This window comes from Parasteatoda tepidariorum, chromosome 4 (assembly GCF_982258835.1).
Source record: "Parasteatoda tepidariorum strain Cologne lab strain chromosome 4, Ptep-v5.0, whole genome shotgun sequence".
Classification (NCBI taxonomy): domain Eukaryota; kingdom Metazoa; phylum Arthropoda; class Arachnida; order Araneae; family Theridiidae; genus Parasteatoda; species Parasteatoda tepidariorum.
Window position 1 is genome coordinate 54375950 of NC_141758.1, and position 22435 is coordinate 54398384.

Consider the following 22435-nt stretch of genomic DNA (forward strand, 5'->3'; position numbering starts at 1 on the left):
TCTATTCTGAGTTTTTCATATAAATAAGAATAACTAGTTTCGAACTTATTATTGATTTTAATTAACTTATTATTAATTTTAATTAAAGCCAAGAGAAAAGTTTGTGTCTTCTTTTATTTCTAATTGTATAATTGTATAATTTTATGAAAGTAAAAGAATTAAAAAATACATATTGAACTTTATTTAAAATTTGCAGAACGAAGTTTTATTGATGCATCTTAAGATAGACAGTAAAATAATTTTTTCATTCAGTTTTTTAGATTAAATGTTTACATTGCTTTTATAGCTGCTACTAGTCCTTTAAACGTTTCGATGCACATTGGTAATATTTGTTCTTTTGGAAGAAAATGACCATGGAGGCCTGTATCTCTGAGTTCTAGGGCGTATGCATATTTGATACCTTGTTTTATGTATGCATAATCAATAGAAGAACCAGATGCTGGATCTGTAAAAAAACATTTTTAATTTTATTTAGTTTTTTTTTTATCAAAACAAAAATAATTCAGAACGAGAATAATTAATGATTCTGAATTTCGTACAATATTGATATACAGAGACATGGTGGCTCAGGGGAAAGAGCGCTCTCCTTTCAATGAGCTGACCCGGGTTCGAATCCTAGCGATGACTGGTCGATACGAATTCCTCACCCGACTTTCACCAACCACAGTGCCGACGTAAAATATCCTTAGTGGTTGACGGATCATAGGATAGAACTCCCTTGCCACCAGGCTAACCGTGAGACGTTTTTGTGATTTTCCTCTCCATGTAAGGCAAATGTGGGTAATTTCTTACAAAAAAGTCCTCCATGAAGACAAATTTCTCCCAATATTTAATCTAGGAGTTCCCTTGTCTTCTGGATTGGGTTCAAAATTGCAAGGTTACGGAGTTGAACACTAGTAGTTGTAAACTCAAAAATTGGCTCGGATGTTCAATGACTGTTATAAAATAATGACATACAATAAAAATATTTTCAAATATTAATACCGTATGAATCGAATAAGATGACAATGGAGTTAGAAATCAATAGAACATTAAATATTCCAGTTTACGGTTTATCCATTTAGCAACTTGGAAGAGCAAGCAAAAGAATGTTTAATATAAGTTACTTGTTGCAACATGTTGTCATTCTGTTTTTGAATTTATGGACGAAGATTGATTAACCATAAACCCTGTCGGTAATATAGAACCAGTTAATTACTTCAGTAGAAATAAAATTGTATTAAAAAAAACGTTTGCTTTAATCTGTAGCTTAAGAGCGTTAGCGTGCAGAGATATTTTATTTTACAACCGGCATGTAACAACCGACCCGATTCTGAGTTTATGACTGTCAATGTTCATCTTAGTAGTCTGTAATTTTGAACCCAATTCAGAAGACAAGAGAACTCCTGGATGAAGCATTAGGACAAGCTAACCTTCGTGAAGGCTTTTTTGATGGAACTAAACTGAATTTGCGTTACATGGAGAGGAAAACATGGAAAACTTCCCACTAATATCCCGAAAGCAAAGGGATTTTATCTATTGATCCATCTACCACTAAAGATATTTTATGTTAGCATTGTGGTCGGTGCGAGTCGAGAACAGAATTCGTATCGACGAGCCATTGCTGGGATTCAGACCTGGGTCACCTCATTGGAAGGTGAGAACTCGCTCTACTGAAACACAGCGGCTCAATGCTGAGCTAGATTTTATTTTGTAACCGTCGTTGAACAGACGAACCAAATTTGAAATTAGAGATACCAATGTTTAACACCGTAGCCATGTAATTTTGAACCCAATCCAGAAGACAAGGGAACTCCTGGATCAGTAACTCCAGAGGTATTGATTTGTAATTGGAATTTGGAGGGCTTTGTGACCCTGACAGATTAAACAGCACTAATCACCATTTAATGCACGAGGATTTTTTGGTCACTTGGATTTGAACTAACATTTTCCCGAACACGAGTTCAACGCCCTACCAACCAGACTATCCTGCCTCGATGCAGAACTATAGTTAGAATCCGTACATGTAATTAACAGCCAACTATGTGCACACGTCTGTTTTATTGTCAATTCCCTTAAACTCTACTTAGAGGACGCTATACCGCAGGAAAAACTCTTTATAGCAAATTCTCTTTCATCTACATAACTGAAAATTTAAAATACAGAAAAAGTGAGTTCCGCTAGCGTAAAACAGGAAGTTTTAAATACTGAAAAAAAAATTAAAATATCGAAGTGCAAAAAAATTATGACAGGATTACGTACCGGGCAAGTAATCCTGCAATAACATGTTTGCATTTTTTTAATTTGAAAACATTTTTTTAGCATTTGAAATGACATGATTTATTTTAGGTTTCTCAAAACTTTAAATTTTAAATTAATCAAAAAAATCATTTGCCATGTAAAGCCTCTTCAGCCGTAAATTATCCTTTTTTTTTTAATTCCCGTTTTGAAGATAAGTTAAAAATATTTGTACTTACAGATAGTGCGAAAAATTGTCCCAAACATGTAATCAGTGTTATATTCTTTATGCAGCGCATCCATTCCTATGTTTGCTACACGTTCCTATAAAGACAAAAATCTTAAATTAACCTTAAATTGACCTTTTCTAAGCAATGTGAGGTCAATTATGAACCCCGTTTCAATTTTCTGTTCTGAATACCTCAGTTTTTAGTTTTTTTTTCAATGGTTGTTCATCCAAATATGTGTTTTTATCGCATTTTATGTATTTTCAAATATGTGTTTTTACCATTAACCGTATATTTTATTATTTTCAAAGATGTCATTACATTTAAATTAATGGATTTGGTGCTCCAAAATATTGTTCATAATGTCTACTTCCCTATTAGTCTGAAAACTTATTATTATTATATTGTTATCTGACGAATCTATTCTATTATTTATTACCGGCATTTATATTTCTCGAAATGATAAAAAAAAAATAATAATGATAATAATGATAATAATTACAATGATAATAACTTTAATGATAATAATTATGATGATAATAATTATAATGATAAAAATTATAATAATTATAATGATAATAATTATAATGATAATAATTATAATAATTATAATGATAATAATGATAACAATTATAATAAAAACAGTTATTCAGAAGGTCAACTTTTGAAACATTTTATGAGTAAATAAAAACAGAAAATTAATCTGGGATAGCAGAATAGACCTAATTCGGCTGTGCGAAAGGTAACTTAGACTATCTTTATATTTTTAATTTTCATATTTTTTGTTTCTATTTTCTTATTTCTAGCAGAAGCACTTGATACGTACATCAATCGCTGGAGTGCAAAAAAAAAAACACTCCGTACGGACCCATAAGGAATAACAACAAATAAAGAAAAATTAAAAACATTAAACATTCGAAATACAGAAACAATTACAACAGAGAAACATTAAATAGAATATCAACAATAGGAATATGTACAGAAAACCAGTCAGTTAGCAATATTAATTTATATTTATGTTTCATGAAAAATTAAATCTCAAGAAATTGTTTTGGCTCAAACAATTTATGCCACATTTTATCATCATATAGCTGTAAAATATGAATGCCCGCTATAATTTAATAAATTTATTAGTAGTTAATAAATTTATAAGTGAAACATAACTTACAAGGCTAATAAATGCCATTTGCTTGATTTTATGAGAAATAACAGTCTCTGACCAAATTATTAGACGCACTGTAGTTTTTTAATAATTACATGTTTTGCGCGAGTATATATGCAATACTTTTATATTTATACATACATGCAATGGGTTTTCATTCAGGAGATTCCTTATCTACTTTTTATGTATATTTATTTTTAATGCATTTCAATGTTAACCAGTTGATACGAACGTAAACAAGTGCAAACCGGTTTCAGTCGCGTTGTCACACGCGTCAGTTGCGGACTTGTTTCTGTGACTTTATGCGCTGTGTCTATATGTTTCGCAGTTTTATACTACGCAGTTATTTGTTTATTTTCCTTGCAGTGTTTAAATAATAATTTGGAACTTTTTAAAAGGCGATCTTTCACCGTGTAAAAAAGCTGAAGTAAAGGCTGTCGTGAATGCTATAATATTTTTAAACCGCGAAGTATCACGAAAATCGAAGGTTTCTGAAGTTAGCGTACGACACATAAAGAAGAAAATTGAGCCAGGAGATGAATTGAGCCCGAAACGAAAGAAAAGATGGGACAGAATCTTATAGTGCGTTTAATAATTTGGGACGGGACTATATGCTGAATGTATTTTCCCTTTTCACTTGAAATTATGAAATTTTTTTTAAATAATATACTAATGAAACATACCAATTCACTATAGTTGGGGGGCAAATCTTCAGTTATTCCATAAGGTGTCATCCAGAACTGAGAAAATGAGTGGATAGCAAAATATGCAAGAGTACGACCTTCTCTTGATTTCATAAGATCCCTGAGAGCTCGACTTTCCCCTTCTGAAAAAGCTTCATCACCGCAATAACTGTTCTGGCATGGGTCATTGCTAGAACCGACACCTTAGCAAAAATTAAAAAATAAATGAAATGAAACAATTTGTTTTTGCAAAAAAGACCATGATTAATAACGGTGATAAAGTTTCTGAAATATTAAAATCCCTTGAGATTTAAAGATAATTGTGTAAAAGTCAGAAGTATAGACTACGGGTTTTATATGTTAAAATTGCTTAGTACATAGATAACCCACAATATTAATTTCCACTATGCACGGGATATTCTTATACCCTCACCATAACTTCTAAATGGATACAGTTAATATCATAAAAGATAATCATTTGTCTTAATTGCTTAAAGAACATTTTTAGAAATGTATAAAATAATTTATGAGAATTTTTAAAAATGAGAACTGTTTGAAATTTTGTAAAAATCACTTATTGAGTTTAGATTTCCTAGACATAAATCATTATAACTTTTTAGCACTTTTACCCCCCCCTTTTCTTTGTGATATAGGTTTATTACATTTCAATGCAAAGTGTATTTGTTGTAAACAATTTTTTTGGCGATTGTTTAGCATTTCCAAAAGTTTTGCGTACTTTTGATGTCACTTGCACTTATAATCATCTTTTTTTTATTTTTGACTTAATTACAGATGCTTCTAGTTCGACCATACACTCTTAAAAAAAGCTTTGTTGAATAAAAGCTATGTAACTATCATCTGGTTTTGCATCTTTTTAGTTCTCTATTTGTGTAAAAAAGAAATTTTTTAAGAATTTCAATTTATTCTTCTGTATGAACGAAAAACCTCTCAAAATTTGTTGATTTTTTCTCTCTCTTAAAGTGGTCCAATTTTTTTAAGCAATATCTGTACAGTTACCCCAGTGCTCATTGCCAAAGTTGCGATTCATAACGCCACGGTAAAGATCACGTTTTGTTTTGCATCATTTTAAAATTATTAGTATTTAGAGTTTGCTAGCTGTATAACAAAGAAATATTTTCAAAATTTCAATTTATTCCACTAGAATACAGACAAAAATCTCCGAAATTTCCTAATTTTGTTTCCTTTCCTAAGTTGACCTAACTCCTTAGAGCAGTATTTTCACACTTACCGCAATGCTCGATGTCGAAGTTTCGATTCACATCAGCTCCTCTGCAATATCCTGTAAAGTCATTAACGCTACGAGACCGAGATTTTCGCCACATTCTATCCTGTGAATCATAAGACATAAAAACATGACAATTATTTCGATAATACATTTTCTGCTAATAAGTATTGGGGCACCTATGCATATCGCTGATGTGCCACCCTCCAGATTATAATTCCACCTTAGATTCCAGATTATAATTCTACCTTCGAGTAGATAACATATTGTTTGGCTGTGTGGTCTCTATGTTGCGATAATTTTAAGGGTTATGCCTTCTTTCCTATCAACCAATAAGTGTTAGGAAACCAGAGATAAAGAAGAGCTCTAGTAACTATTAACATAATTCATGTTTTGGCTGGCAAGTTCATCTGGCCATCCTTTTGCCACTAAACTTATTCATGGCGGACTTCGCAACATTATAGCTAGTGTTATCTACTCGAAGGTGGAATTATAATCTGGAATCTAAGGTGGAATTATAATCTGGAATCTAAGGTGGAATTATAATCTGGAATCGAAGATGGAATTATAATCTGGAAGGTGGCATGTCAGCGAAGGTGGAATTATAATCTGGGCTAACTCTCTTTTGGTATAGATTTGGACATTTGGTTCAAATTCATGACAACCTATTATGCATTATTTTGTACTGCAGTGTGGTCTCCATGTTGTGATAGTTTTAAGGGTTATACCTTCTTTCCAATCAACCAATAAGTGTTAGGAAACCAGAGATAGAGAAGAGATCAACCAACACTTCACATAAAAATGAAAAATTTCATTTTCAACAAATGACTGATCTACCATGAATTACGACCTTAACTCTTCAGGGAATGCGCATCACAAGTCCTTGTATTACAACAAGTGATATTTTCATTCACTTGGCTTAGAGAACACGCATAAGTTCCTTCATAAATTTTGAAAATTTGTTGCTCTTTTTAAATTGTTGATCTAACTCGTCCTCTGAGGTTCTTTATAGGGTTCATGCCTGGCAAGTTTGCTTGTTTCAGATAGGCAGAACTCTGACGCACCCCAGGGGGGTATACGGAGATAAAAAGTTAAATTATTACGTTAAAAAATTAAGCTAAAAACTAAAAATTCAGTAAAATTTTGCCAAATGACAGTGGTGGTGATCAGTTAAAAGTGAATTAACTAAAAATTTTGACAATTAAAAACATGTTTTAAAAGCAATGAAAGCTAAAAGCGCCGGTGTAAATGTCGAGAATTAAATGATTATAATAATAAGGAAACAAGAGATGAGAATAAAATCTCAAAGCTAAAATTAATGAAAGTTAAAAGTGCTAAGTCTAAATGTCTAAAAGTGAAAGTCTGAATAGAAGTCTATGAAGTCTAAAATCACTAGTAGATAAAATTTTAAAATGCAAGGCTAAAAGTTGATCAGTGTAAAATAACGATGGCATGTTCTATTGTTGGTTCATGACTGGGGTCAGTTGATCTGGGGCTAAAATGTCTTCGAGTGTTTGTTTTATAATTTGAATCACAATTCTCCTGCAGGCCAATATAGCAAAAAATTGGTGTTCCTCTTCGTAGTTATTCATATGGGTTCCACGAAGTGCCCAGAATCTTGGACAGTGCTTAATTAGATGTTTAATGTCCCGTCTCACTCCACAGTAATAATTTCATTTGGTTAACCCCTTTGCCACCAAACTTATTCATGGCGATTTCACAACATTATAGCTAGTGTTATTTACTCGGAAGTGACATAGGTTTAACTCGTAAATCTGCCACTTAGTAATAATTATATTTTCACCAAAAACTAAATGTCTACTTTGAGCTTAACATAAATTTGGGTTTTCTTCTAGAAAGTGACGTAGATTCTACTTGCAAATCTGCAGCTACGATGCAGTTACATTTTCTTGCAAAATAGTGCACTAAGTGCACTATAACTACTATAACACTCAAACATACTATAAATATGTTTTTTTGCCAATGTGCATGGTAGTCACAATACTTTAATGGTTGTGCATAAAATTTAATAAAATTGCACTTTATTCGTTGCAAGATAATGAAATATTAATATCAAATACCTTTGTGAAAAAATCTGATCCAGTGCTCCTGAAATTCGAAATAAAATTATAGTTTCTTTTCTCTCCTATTCCTTAAAGCTCATAGTAAATTCGATTTTATTTGAAAATAAATCTTAATCATTTCTTTTTCCTAAATTTCGATTTTTTTTAAAAACATTGCTTTTTCTATCAATTCAAACACCGAATATAATTACTGAATTTAATATCTGCAAATAAGAAATTATTTTGAAAATATTAAGAAATTATTTGAATATTAAGGAATTATGCTGAATATTATTAGGAAACTATTTTGAAAAATACAGCTACCGCTCACTCAAAGAAATATTAACAAAAACAGGAGCTTGTAGGGAAATAATATTTACCTAAAACACCGTTTTTTTAATAAAATTTCTGAAACAAAGTTCTTTTTTAAATATGATTCGATATTAATATATACTATAAATATAGATCTATATTATTGATCATGGACAATAATTTTTCTCTCCAAACACTAACCAAACACATTTTTTTCCAATTTAAAGAGTATAATATAGATAGAGATATTAATAGAAATAGTAATAAAGAAATAGTGAATAGAGAATAGAGATATAGATAGTATTATAAAATAGAGAATAGAGATATAGATAGTATTATAAAATAGAGAATAGAGATAATAGAAATATATTTGTATTCAATAATCTTGTGCGTAAAATATTTAAATTGAATAGAAATAGTCATCAATGGTTTAGAATTTCTTCATTAAAAATAAGTTGACTTTTAAAATAAAATTTCGATTTTTATATGAAAATACTTTTGCTAATATCTATAAATAATACTGCAGTACAATTTGAAAAACAACGTGAGTGCATCATGGTAGATTTCCAAAAAAGTGTCTTGACAACTATTTTCTTTCTATTGAAAACGCTAAAAATGGAATTTCAAAAAACTGATAAAATAAAGTTTAATTAAAAAAAATCTTTTGTAATCATGAAGAAATGCCAAATATATAAAAATCTCAATTTTGAATATTTTGTCGCTTACGCTGATGTTTCTATTGCATGGCAGAATGAGCGCTATAAAATTATTTGAACATTAAATTAGATTTTAACTCCTTGACTTATCATTAAACATTAAAATTCTAAACTGTGCAGGATTATTAGTTTCTTGATATAGAAATGATCTTTGATTGCACTGTAAGCAACAACTCGCAACGAAGAAGACGTCTGAGATACGTCAATTATTGTTTTGGCATAAGAAACAATAAACGTCTCCCAGACATCTTCGTATGTCAAGGGGTTAATGGAACAATAAAACTTTATTTTTGATATTAAATGTATTTGATATGATTACTAACGTTACAATATAATTAAAAAGGAGCTGATTTAATGGATATTTAATGAGTAATTCAGAATGTAAAGTTTGTAAGCAACTTTTACTATGATAATACTTGTCTTTATGAAAGAAAAAAAAAATTTCCATTGCAGAACGTTCAGTGTCCATAAATTTCTGAGTTATTTGAACCATTGAGTTGGCATTAGTCACGAAAAAGAAAATATAGTTAAGCTTTTGGATCAAGGTTTTTATTTTTATTCTTTAATGATCTGTGAATTTGTGCTTTGATTAAAACATGATAGTTATCTTACTTTCGTCCAAGTATATACATATCCATCCGGGTTTGCAACCAAAATAATGTTGAATTCATATTTATCCAATAAGCTTGTTATTTCAGATTGTCTGCCATAGTTTTCTATTAGCTGGAACATTTGAAAATTATTATAGTCAATTAAAATAAAATTATTAATAAACTTTGAAACATAATCTATATTTTATATAACATATCTATCACAATCTTTTTTATTATTTGACATCTCTAAGTCAGATATTGTTTTAGTTTAAAACTTTACTATTTTGTCATCAGTCCTATTATTAATATTGAAACTATAACCCCTGCTTTTAGACATTTTAGAGAGCGTAAAACCATGGAGTCATTAAAATTTGCTGCAATTTCATTGGGGTCCCAAATTGAACCATATTATGGTATTTAACTTGGTTATGTAATCTGGGAATTAATTTGAATAAATCTTAGCTTGGTTAAATTTGATTTTAACTTTTTGATGCAGATGGGATACTGTCCCATTTGCATCAATGAATGTTTGTCACATTGAATGCCGGTACCTTTCACAGTAATTTGATTTGAAATTTTTTACAGAGTATGATTTAAGCTATAATTTAAATCAACTTCAATTGCGGAATAATACCCTATAATAGAGGAATATGGAAATATAATAGTCATAATACCTTATAATAGGGAACTAACGGTAAAATATTATGTCATGAAAGAAAGAAAAACTACTTCAGAGAATTGGTGCCACGTTCTACAGTTGCACTAGAAACGAAACCCTTAGCCTCCTTTCAAAAAGAATTTGATACTGAGTTATGGGTATTCGCATGCATTCTTGTAGTAAGAATGCGAACAGGTCAATGAAAAAATTTTGGGACGTAGTTCCCTGGCTCCTAATAAGCGTTTTTATAACTTGTCCCAGAAATATTCTATGGTGCTTATGTAGGGATTCTGAGCAGGCTAGGAAGACGCAAATTTATATCTTGATATTATTGCTTAACAGAGGTTATAACAAAGCATGGAAAGTTGTTGATTTGGAAATAATTTTGGCTGATGTCATGAAATTGCTAGAGAATAGTTAGAAACAATGGTTCCACAATGGTTCTAAATATCAGATAAAACGTTGTCGGTATCAATTACCAGATAAAACCAGGTAGATTTTAATTTAACAAGAAAAACATTAAAGGCCTCTGGTCATATAAAGCAACAAACACCCTGAAGTGGATAGTACGGTTCGATGCAAATTCTCAGTTGTTCCCCATTGCAAGGTTGTGTGTGTAAAAATTGTGGTTAATATAGTCAACAAATTTTAGATAAAATTTAGTTTGTTATTAAAAGTGTTGTCTTAAAAGTCATTAAACAAGGTTTATTGCAGTGTCATTTTTACCTTATTTGTCTTAACATTTTCAAAATGCTAAGAATACATTGCAAATTATATATTGCTTGTATCAGCCCTTATCAGCATTATCATCAAGTCAGAAAAATAATGGCATCACTATAAAAACATTACCGTTACAAAAACAGCTACATAAACTAAAAACATTGCCCTGAAAAAAAGTTTTTTTTAACTAACTGAAAGACAGGAAAACTGATATTATAATCATAAAAACTATGATCGAAATGTTTTGCAATTTTTTAATCACCAAAAAAAAAAAAAAAAAAGAGTGAATTCAATAAAATGTATTCCACAAAAACTGCTGTAAGAATGTTTTTGATTTGCACATCAGAATATATGTTTAATTAGATAATTTATATTGGTAACGCAATAGCATATTACTATCTTCAATTACATTATTCATCATTTATTATTTACGTTAATTATTATTAAGCAAGCGACTCCATGTTATCGTTTGTCTGTAATAGCACCACCAACGAAGACAAGAACATCATTGCCTGAAAGATCGCGACTAACGGACATATAAATGTGGCGATGTTTTGGAAAAATGATATTTTTCTCATTTCGGCTTGTTTTTAGTTACAATGACGTTTTTGTTTGTATTTTAAAACGGTGATGTTACAAAGTAAAACAGCTCTTCACCAGACAGAAGAATCAGAATTTATGAAGATGGATATATGTATATCAAATAACTTACCTGGTCTGCTAGATAAGCACAAACTGCTACAGGAGACCATTCATTTGCATGGATACCACATTCAATTATGATAGCACTTTTGTTGGAGGAATCACCTGAACTAATCTATAATTATTTTGAGTAAAAGTTAAATAAAATATTAGTTAAGATCTATAACCGTGTCTTTATTTTTTTTAAAAAACGTATAAAAATTTAGTTTATTTATGTACATATGTGTCTAAAAAACAAAAAAAATTAAAAAATTAAAAGAACAAATTTTATTAGCTTCGTAACTTATTTTGAAGTGAAATAAAAAGATAGCAGCAATCTATATCCTTTCGTTTTTATTTTAAAAGATTTATTAAATCTTCGGTAGATTTTGATTCATTCTAGTATTTGATTAATTATAAAATTCACTTATTAATGGATATTCAGTCACTTATGTACAGTAGAAAAATTATTGTGTTGAAATTTGTTTAAACTGCTTTTTTTAGAACTTACTATTTAAACAAAATTACGTAAAATTGACACCCGATTTTTTGTTCAAAAATGAAGCAAAAAATAAGAAAAATTAATTTTATTTAAAACTTTTTAAAGTTTCTTTTTTCTTTCAAAATGAAATAATATAATAAGGAAAATAATTATTCTTTCAAATAGACTAATAATAGTGATTTTCTTAAAACCATTTGACAATGTCATGTATGTTACTTTTTTAAAAATTTTAATTACACCAAAAATAAATTCTTTTAGCAATAACTTTATTATTCTCCCATGTTATTCAGTTATATGCCCTCAATCACTGATTTTTTTATTCGTTAATAACAAATAAAAGTATCTACGGAAGCGAAAAAAAAGGTTTGACCTAAGCATTAGCCTAAACTTTTAAATCTTCATTTGTTTACACACGAATAAATAACGTCCTATGCCTTTCTTTAAGTAATCAACTGTATTGCTCAACTTGGGACATTTACTTACTTTTAAAGAATGAATAGGGCGATTCTCGTATGTTTTCCCAATTCTTTCAATTTTTACCAGTTTTGGATATTTGGTTGACAACTCAGCCATTAAAAATTTGATCTGAAACCAATGAAAGACATATATAAAATAAACTACAGAAAATATGTAAGTTAGATTTATAGGAGCTATTCTTGATAAGTTTAGTTATGCGCTTACTTTCGTATCATATCATTATTACTTTTTTGAATAACTCATAGTTTAAAAGCAATACATCATGGGTCATGACAGTAGATAGAATAAATTAAAATAAATTTTAACTGTACCAAATTGAAGCTGAAGATTGCATTTTCTATCGCGATTGGTTAAACTTATGAATAAAATTTTACTTCAAAATATTCTCTTATCTTTTTCTGAAAGTATTCATTGTCGCTTTCAATAATAAGTGTTTATTAACAAACTATTACCGTTTGTAAAGAGTTTGATAAATTTCATAGATTTGAATTCAAAAGTTCAGCCGCACTTTCCTAAATGATGCTAAAAAAGCAAAACTCAGACGATATTTTTAAGATACAATAATTACTATTTTTTTATTAAAATCTAGTACATGAAATATTCATAAAAATCACATTTCGAAATATTTCAAATTAAAAATATTCCACACCATAAAATAAATGATGACCCTGATTTTAAAAAATCATTTTAACAATAATCTTAAGTACTTAAGATGAAGTGAAGTGAAACTGAATGAAGTAAAAATTAAGAGAAAACGATTTTCTAAAAGACTTTTTGTTTCACATAGGAAGTTATTAAGCTTTAAAATTTATCTAAACTTAGAAAACCTACCATTATCAACCAAATAAGATGCCCGAAAAGTATTTCATTCATTTCATTCTTTGACTAAAATTTATATTTAAAAACTGATTCTGTTCATTCATTCAAAGACTAGTTCTATGAACTTTTTGAAGTGAAAATTCTGCTTGTCTTTGGAATACAATTTTCAAAGCTTTTTCGGATTTCACAGTTTTCACAGTTTTCGGATTTCACAGATTTCGCAGTTTCCAGAATCCACGTAAGTTTTTATTGCTTTATTCAAAATTGATAAAAATATTTTGTGCATATTACTTAATTTCTATTAAAAAAGTAAGCCGATATAGTACTAAGGAGTCTTTTTTTTTTCAAAGAAATATTTTGTTTCCCGTTGAATTTATATTATGAAGTCTACATTTGTTCTATTCAAGCTATTAGCTTTTAGTTTATTATCTTTAAATTATTGTATCTCAACCACTTACTAAGTTGTAGGTATAGAATTATCAAAGCGAATTTTTAGATAGTGCTTTTCTTCTTAGATATTTTTGACTTTACAGTTTAAACACTTATTACACTTTATGTATAAAAAAGAATGTCTCTATGTCATTTTGTCAAGTTTCTTAAACTATTTATCTTCTTTTATTCGGCACACTGATAGTTTGGAGCACGAGGTAAGTCAATGTTATCATAAGAACACTCTAAACGTTTGAAAGAGGGAGTATGAATTAGCATTACGCATTGTTGCAAAAGAATTGTTGACTAGTTTTATGGATATGTCAGTAACTTAAAGTTCACTAACTCACGTCGATGCCAATTGTTTTTGTTAGCTGAGATTTCAACTTTCATTGTTGCAAATCATGACTGTTAGAAATTGGTATCCTGAAAATTATGTTTAAGCATATGTTTTTTTAATGATAATTTCCCCTTTTAAACATGTTCGATAAATCCTAAAATGTAAAGTCACTAGAAAACGAGAAATAATGAAACAAAAAAGGAAATTATATTAAAAGTTCCAATTCAGTTCGATAATTTAAAAGAGGGCTCAAAATAGATATTTGTTAATGAAGAAGAAAAATTAGAATTTTTAGACTAATGGTCAAGCGTTTGAACCAAAAACTAAATTTTTTAAGGGCAACTTACATTTTAAATAATTTTTTTAATAAATTTAAAAGTCTAAAGTCAACGGAAAGTACTCAAGGACAATTATACACAATAAATAAAAATAACTAAGAGGAAGGGCAACAGCTAATAAAAACCAGGATATTTGGAGCAGTAAATACAAGGTTAATTTGCATACATCATCATGATTTCAGAATTCAAAAGATTTAAACATTAAATGGATTACCTCTTCATATTGGTTATATATTCCAAAATCAAAGGCTTCAGACTGGCTAATTGTTAAAGGAGTGTTTGTCATTCTCTCATAATCAATAAGACTAAAATAAATGAAAATTGACTCTTTAATTAGCTATTAATACAAACATTTAATAAACTCAATTGATCTTACACCAAACTTTTTAAAGAAGTGGGATACCGGCAAGTGACGTAGTGAGGTTATCGCGATCGTAATTGGCTGTTGAAACGTGGCATTTGCTTACATTAGCAACTGTTCTTACCATTCTATTTTGAGTAAGTCAAGCCCGTCAAGTATTAATTCTCTTAAGTGACACATTCTATATTCTTTCACAAAGATTTCAATTCTTTTAATCTATATTTCTTAGTTGAAACAAAGACAGCCAAGAAGACATGTAGAACATACGCAAACTAATTATGCAACGAAGTTGCCTGGTACACAAGACAAAAATATATCACGGTTACAATAAGATACATAAACAAATAATAAATCAAATCTAAGTAAAAGATGCAGACTAGAAATAATTAGATTTTAACACATTCGATTTGCGATACGGGGTTGTATTTAGTTAACTCCAAGTTAATGAACTTTCTAACTTATATAGAGAAACTTAGTTCAACTTTAACACGTTATTTTTCTTATAAACGATCAGCTGGCGCTGACATAATAGCTCACATGTGTGGGTATCAGTGATCTTCCTCTTTTTGAAGTACCCAATTATGAATAAACCAAAATACAGGTTTTGGAAGATTGTTTCAGATACTATAAACAAAATAACTTCGTTTGAAGACTTCTAAAAATAAAACATTGTTATATACTCACAAATGGCTATAACATGCAATATTAGAAAATTAAAATTTTTGAAATTATATTTTAAAATTATATTTAACACGTTTTTCTAATTAACTTCTTAAGCTATGACATATAGTAGTAATATTTGTGAAAAATTACTTTACCTTTGTAAATCTTCATGAACTACGCTGTATTTAATTTCATGTTCTTTAAAAGCGTTTTTCAGAGGTGAGAGGAGTTCTGGTTGGATATGCGTTAAAATAGGAATACCAATATTATGCGGTTCTTTCCACAGATTAACCTTTTAAGAAATAAACAATAAAGCAAATTACATATATAAATCAAAATTTAGAGATAACATGGAAAAATTACAGAACAATGAAAAAAGGGAAAAAGAAAAATAATAATAACAATAATTAAAATCCAGAAAAAATTCTGAATAAAAGAAAATATAACAAAAATCTGGAAAGTAAAAAATATAATCTTTTCATCAGCTCAAGCGATTATATCCGCAAAAAAGAGTGCCTTCTAATATTGTATATCAATACAATAGTGTGAGGAGCACTAAAGAAATTTACAAAAAATTTACAACAAATAAAATAGAACACACTAAGTAAAAATATCGCGTTAAAACAGAACATTTTTTCTGTATATATATCCACACACACATGTGTCTGTGTGTGTAAATATATAACACACTTTTAATGCTATATAGTCATCAAATATTCTCGCCGAAGTTTAGTTGACCTTTTAACTACTGACATAAAATGTTTGAAAACAGCAAGTATTAAGCTGAACTTGTTGGATTTAAGAATATAACAATTATCAATTCTAAATAACAATTTTTTTAATATGCATTGATGCTTTGATTATGATTTTTTTAAATATGCATTGATTTCGCATTTAATTATTTTTTTAATCACACAAATATTTTAAAAATTAATTCAGTAGAAAAATATTGCGAAAAAGCATATTACTAATATGGAAATGAATTTATATGTTTAAGCAATTATTTATAAATCATTTTCATTTCATATATTGGTTAAATTTTAATATTAGTTCATAATTTAATATTGGTTTATATTTTAATATTGGTATACTTTAGTATTCTGAAATAATTAAAACTTCATCAGAGGAAATTAACAGAGAAAATATATTTTTCTTGAAAGTATGCTCATAGTTCCTCTTTAGTACTTAAATGTGTAACGAAATTCAAGCACTAAATATCCAATGCAATGAAGGTAGAGATTTAGAGAAGGTATTAGATTTTAATACATGCAACGAAATTTAGAGTTACACACATTATGTACAGTTTGCAAAAAGATGGACCAATGAGAATAACTTTTGATCTAATGATAGGATATTCACGTTCTAGGACTCTTAATGGTTCAAAGGGGTGAGGACAAATATGTTAATTAATATGACGACCTATTATAGGGGCTAACCAGACGATATTTTAAGTTTTGAAATGAGACAAATAACTTAACTTTCTCTCTACAAGCATACCCTTTTTTGCTACGGATTTGGATTTCTGATCCCCAAAATATAGGGAATAGCTGCAATCTGGGAAATATGGTTCCAATAGTATGGCCATGAGGGAGATACAAAATTTGGACTCAATGTTAAATTCAAAATTTGGACTTAATGTTATCTCACTTTAAGATTGAGTCGTAGAATGTAAAGATCCGATCATTAGATCAAAAGTTACTCCTGGCGGTTCGCTTTTTTCCCCGCACTGTACGTTTTGCTTAGCTTATGAATACAAAACGAAGAGTATAATAAAAATTCGGTAATTTTCTTTGAAACTTATTTTATATTGTATTATGAAAAATAGAGAACAGTGCATGGCATATTAAGGTTACGTAAAAAACAACTATTGAAAAACTTTCAATTGAAAGCATTTTTAGAATGATTTAAATTTTGTATTTTAAAATATTGGTTGTTCAATTTTCTATGATAAATCAGGAGTCTCTTATCTGGGTATATAGTAGTTTATCATAATTTCAAAATATAAGAAATATAGTTTTGAAACTTACCGAATAATGTTTCCGTATTTTTTGAAGAAATTCTATGTGATCTTTTGATTCAGGAGTTATTTTAAAAACTTTATATCTATCAAAACAAAATATTAAATATTTAGATACGTCGTTGACTACGCCAGCAACAACAAGTTAACAATATGCATGCAAGATTGTAGCCCAAAATAAATTAAAATAAGTTTAATGCCTGTTTTCTCTTAGTCGCTGAAAGAAATGAAAATTGAATGTGTTCAAATGTTAATTAACGGAAGAATATGAATTCTAACAATTATCAAGGACAAAAAATACTTAGACAAATAATGATAAATAAATATTCAAAGAGAAAAAAAAACATTCAATAGAATTTTTTAACAGTCGCTATTATTTTAGCAAAAGGGTGGAAAATTGTTGATATATGTCAAGGACATTACAATTTTTTGTTTCATTTCAAATCTGGAACAGCAATGCCTCACCGTGATATATATTTTATGGCAATAAAATACACCTGGATATGATATGTTACTATGGAGAATGTTACGTAATTGCATTGATGGAGTAAATGTCAAACCGATTGTTCAATTCAATATTTAATTGAATATCTCTTTCCTATGCATTTATATATACATATATATATATATATATATATATATATATATATATATATATATATATATATATATATATATATATATATATATATATATATATATATATATATATATATATATATATATATATATATATATATATATATATATATATATATATATATGTATTATATATATAAATGCACACATCATATACAATTGTAAACAAGCTACCTTGGGAATAGTTCAAATCTTTTATAATAAATTTTTCATAAGTTATAACAGGTATGAGCAGGAAAAATGAACGTGGGGTGATGTTAGTGAATTAGCATTTTTGAAGCTTTCTTAAGACAAGTATTTATTTATCTTGCTTATAGTTACGCATTTGAAACATGTTGCGATTAACTTAAATAATTTAAACTTATCGGTAACTGAAATAACAAACGTACAAATCGTGCATGATTCTGAAATTTTTTTAAATTTTTGAGAACCATAAGTTTTAATTGTATTTGTGTTTTACTGTTATTTGAAAGCCGGTATAGCTCAAAACTTTGAATTTTCCCCATTATTTTTGTGTTATACTATTTAATTAAGCTATTATTAATTTATACTATTTAATTACCTAAATTAAGCTTTTTATGCTCTTTTAGAAAGTAAATCAATTTTTTTTAATGCTGTTTTGACAAACAATTAAAAAAGATTATTTTTGTGTAATATTATTTTAGTAAATTGCTAAGGATTTAGATTTTAAAGAAGTTATCAAAAATTAATAATAAAAAAAGGGTAGAAGAGATGATAGTAACATATTTCTTAGCCTCAATAAACATAAAAATCAATTACTTCATTAAATATACGTAAAGTGTGCGCATGACAGCGCTTCATGACAGTAAATAGCATTTAGAATATTTTTTTTTATTAATTGGTATTTAAAAAAAAGCATGTTCGTTTTATCCACCCTAAATGTCATACTTTCTAAAGAATCAATCTTAAGTTATATTTTGTTAAATTGGGAAGCATAAAATCTAGGTAATGTAGAAACTGCAGGAATTAGTTTAAAACCTATTCTCCATCATTAAAAGTAGCTTCTAAAATATTTTTTAATTAAATATTGCACTTTTTTAAAATGCCACTTATACTATCTTTTACAAAGTATTTGAATCAGTAAATTTCATTTCCTGTTAAGTAATTTGCTATAATGTTTAATAAAAAAATTTAACATTAACCCTTATTTTTTAAGTTAATTTTGAAAATATTTATTTATTAAAATTGTTTATGAAAATTTCATTTAGCATTTATTTTCCCTTATATAATAATTTTATGTACTTAAATAATCTTGCAGTTATATAAATATATTTTATGTACAGATATGTATATATATACAACTATATAAAGAAAACTTTACTATTAAATTAAAAATAAGATTGTGTAATCTCATGACCGCTCAAAAGCTAACTTAGATTCTTAATGGCTTTTAAATAAATTTCCACAAACTGCCAATTTTTTGTTCTATAAAACAAAAAGCACCAAATACACACCAAATACTTGCTCTTAATAATTTCTATCGAAAATAAGTAACGTAGCATGTTGCATGCCAATTTAAAACTATATTGTTCCTTTTTACTTTTTTGCAGCTTGTTAAACACATTATAATCCTACCTTACTCAAATTGATAGAATACATTAATATAATTGGTACAATACAATACATTAACATATAATACATATAATACAATACAATAATACAATACAATAATACAATACAATAATACAATACAATAATACAATACAATAATACAATACAATAATACAATACAATAATACAATACAATAATACAATACAATAATACAATACAATAATACAATACAATAATACAATACAATAATACAATACAATAATACAATACAATAATACAATACAATAATACAATACAATAATACAATACAATACTACAATACAATAGTACAATACAATAGTACAATACAATAATACAATACAATAATACAATACAATAATACAATACAATAATACAATACAATAATACAATACAATACAATAATACAATACAATAATACAATACAATAATACAATACAATAATAAACACAGAATACAAATTAGTCTTCAATTAAAAATGACACATGTATCATTTACCATGTCAGAATGAAAAATTAGATTTTGGCAATGTTTTACAAAGTTTTCTTTCACAAAATAACACAAATGCGAGAATAAGAGATAAATTTTGCTGTTTTGTATTCTGATTGAAAAATATATAAGCATATGTAGGATACATTTCATAAATACTGTAGATAAAGGAAAATGTGGATAAAGGGAATTTTTAAAAAAATATAATAAAAAAAATTATAAGATAGGTACAATTTAATATAAGATAAAAGCAAAATTATCAAAATTGCAATTATACAAAAATCATTAGATACGCTCAGAATAATGCTTAATATGTTTTTTACTTGGGGGGGGGGGAGGGGGGGCGAGGAAGCAAATTTACAAAAATTGTGCATGGGCAATTTTCCGATAAAGGAATTATAGTTTGAAGCAAATTTGTTACTTGGTAGTAGAATTATATGCACGTATTTAATATTAGTTTTCAATTTTATTTTTAAAATATACATTAAGTATAGCCATAAAAATATTTTTTTTTCTTGTTTTAATATTTAATCGAACTGTTTTTTTTTTAAAGTTGTAAATGCTTGATAAAAGAATTAAGAACTACCTCTATATTTTTATACTTTTTTGTTAAAATGAATTTCAATGCAATTCTATAAAAGCGAGCTTTTGCTTTGCGTAGAGGATTGATGTATTTGTAAAATTGTTACATTTATTTGAAAACTAACAAAATTATAAGTTCTTATAAGATATAAATTTTTGAAATCCTAATCAGTTGAGATTTTCATTTTGTATGACCTCCACTGTTTTTTTGTGCGCAGTACATAATAATCATTCAGATTATTCCTATAAAATAAATATTTTTTTAGCAAATTATTTTAAATAAATAGATATTAAAATAGCTAATATTAGGTTTTTAAATTATTATTTATAAAATCAGACTAGAATTTAGATTTCTTTACTTTACGTAACTTAAATGTAGTAACAGAAAAAAAAATACGCCAACATTTAAAATTCATGATTCGATTAATGTTAATTTTACTATAGAGCTCTTTTTTCGATGAAAAGTTTTAATTGTACTGAAATTCAAAATAATTATAAAATTTACCTTTATTATTTAAAGAGAAGTTGTATTTAATGTTAATAGTTCACACTGAAAAGGAAAATACATACTTACCCTCTGTATCTAGCTGCTTCATACACAGGTGCATGATATACAATGAATAAATAAAAGAAGAGAAATTTTAACATGTTGGGATCACTAAAGGAAACAGTAGCTTATAACATAATGAAATCTAATATATATTATGATTTTGTATTTGATGTATTTGACACTTTCTATTGTATCAAAAATTGATAAGATTCGAGATTAAAACTTACTTTTGTCAATGATAAGACAAGAAAGGTTTGTTTAGGATTATCTGCTGTTTATACTGAAAATTAAATAAATAATTTTATATCTATATTTATATTTTATAAAGTCACTGACTTCTATTTCTCTTCATTTTATATAATAATAATTAAAAAAAAGTGATATAAAATTAAGGAAAATAAAGTATTAATCAAAATTTAATGGAAATATATTTATTTCACTATAGCTGGAGAGTTTTTTCATATTAAAAATATGCATAAATCATTACAAATGCAACATAAAAATTAGGTTTTAACATAATGAATAGCGATACGATACTCATACTTTGTCTCCTAGGTTGCTGCCTTCTGTTTCTTTTCATTTTAATGATTATGTAAAATGAGATATAAAATCTGAAATAAGTAATTAAAATAAAATTTAAAAGAAAAATACATTTTAACCGTAATTGGAATCGGTCTTTTCTATTTATTCAAAAGATGCATATATCATGATAAATATAGCACAATTATTCTCATAAAACTTTTAGCATAAAGATTTTTCTATCGAAACAGGAATTTTACTTCTTAAGTCACTGGCTTTTCTTAATTTCAATGATAGTTTTTTTTAAAAAAAGCAATAAAATTTGAAATCAGTACTTGAAGTAAAAATAGAGAAAAAAATTCTTCTTAGATAGAGATTATTTTTCATCTATGTAAATTTAAAAATTATGACATGCTCACTGCTAGAAATTCTTCCGAAAAAATTGTTAAATGACAAATTACTTAAATTCAATCTATTAACCGTGAGAAAAGCAGATTGTTAACTACTTTCACCTAATATTGCTAAGCAACCAGAATTTTATCGCACCAACTAGACCCTACCTAGTGAAGCCACTTAGCGGAGGTTCGAGTTCCAGAGTAGACACTATACTATTCCATTCCCTTTAACACGTAAAGAGTTTCCTGCACTTCCCAATTTTTCAATCTAGGCCATTAGAATACGATACTATCTTTCACGCATAGATGGCAGCCCCATAAAACTGCTAAACTATTTCCAACGTGCAGTAAATTTTCTTTTCCACGATTTTGAAACCATGCTACTTGTAAATGGTTAAAAATCGCTCAGTTTTGCATTCATGGTTTTTTAGCCCTACTAGTTGTAAACG

General features: G+C 27.8%; 1 protein-coding gene across 1 annotated transcript; it reads right to left on the bottom strand.

Moving 5' to 3' along the window:
- Positions 1 to 166: 166 nt before the first annotated feature.
- LOC107440350 (carboxypeptidase B) lies at positions 167 to 21248 on the bottom strand. The gene is made up of 11 exons (XM_016053255.4): positions 21097 to 21248; positions 17232 to 17307; positions 15360 to 15496; positions 14395 to 14485; positions 12261 to 12362; positions 11307 to 11411; positions 9236 to 9346; positions 5539 to 5638; positions 4290 to 4492; positions 2457 to 2541; positions 167 to 445 (listed from the first exon to the last, which is right to left on the bottom strand). The coding sequence occupies exons 1-11, from the start codon at positions 21168 to 21170 to the stop codon at positions 270 to 272; spliced, it is 1260 nt and encodes a 419-aa protein (XP_015908741.1). The 5' UTR covers positions 21171 to 21248; the 3' UTR covers positions 167 to 269.
- Between the last annotated feature and the right edge of the window lie 1187 nt (positions 21249 to 22435).

Excerpts from the sequence above, each read along its gene's own strand:
- LOC107440350 (XM_016053255.4), bottom strand. The coding sequence starts at position 21,170 with ATGTTAAAATTTCTCTTCTTTTATTTATTCATTGTATATCATGCACCT. Across the intron at positions 11,412-12,260 it reads GCCCTATTCATTCTTTAAAA|ATTAGTTCAGGTGATTCCTC; the intron begins GTAAGTAAATGT and ends AAATAATTATAG. Across the intron at positions 446-2,456 it reads GACAATTTTTCGCACTATCT|ATCCAGCATCTGGTTCTTCT; the intron begins GTAAGTACAAAT and ends GTTTTTTTACAG.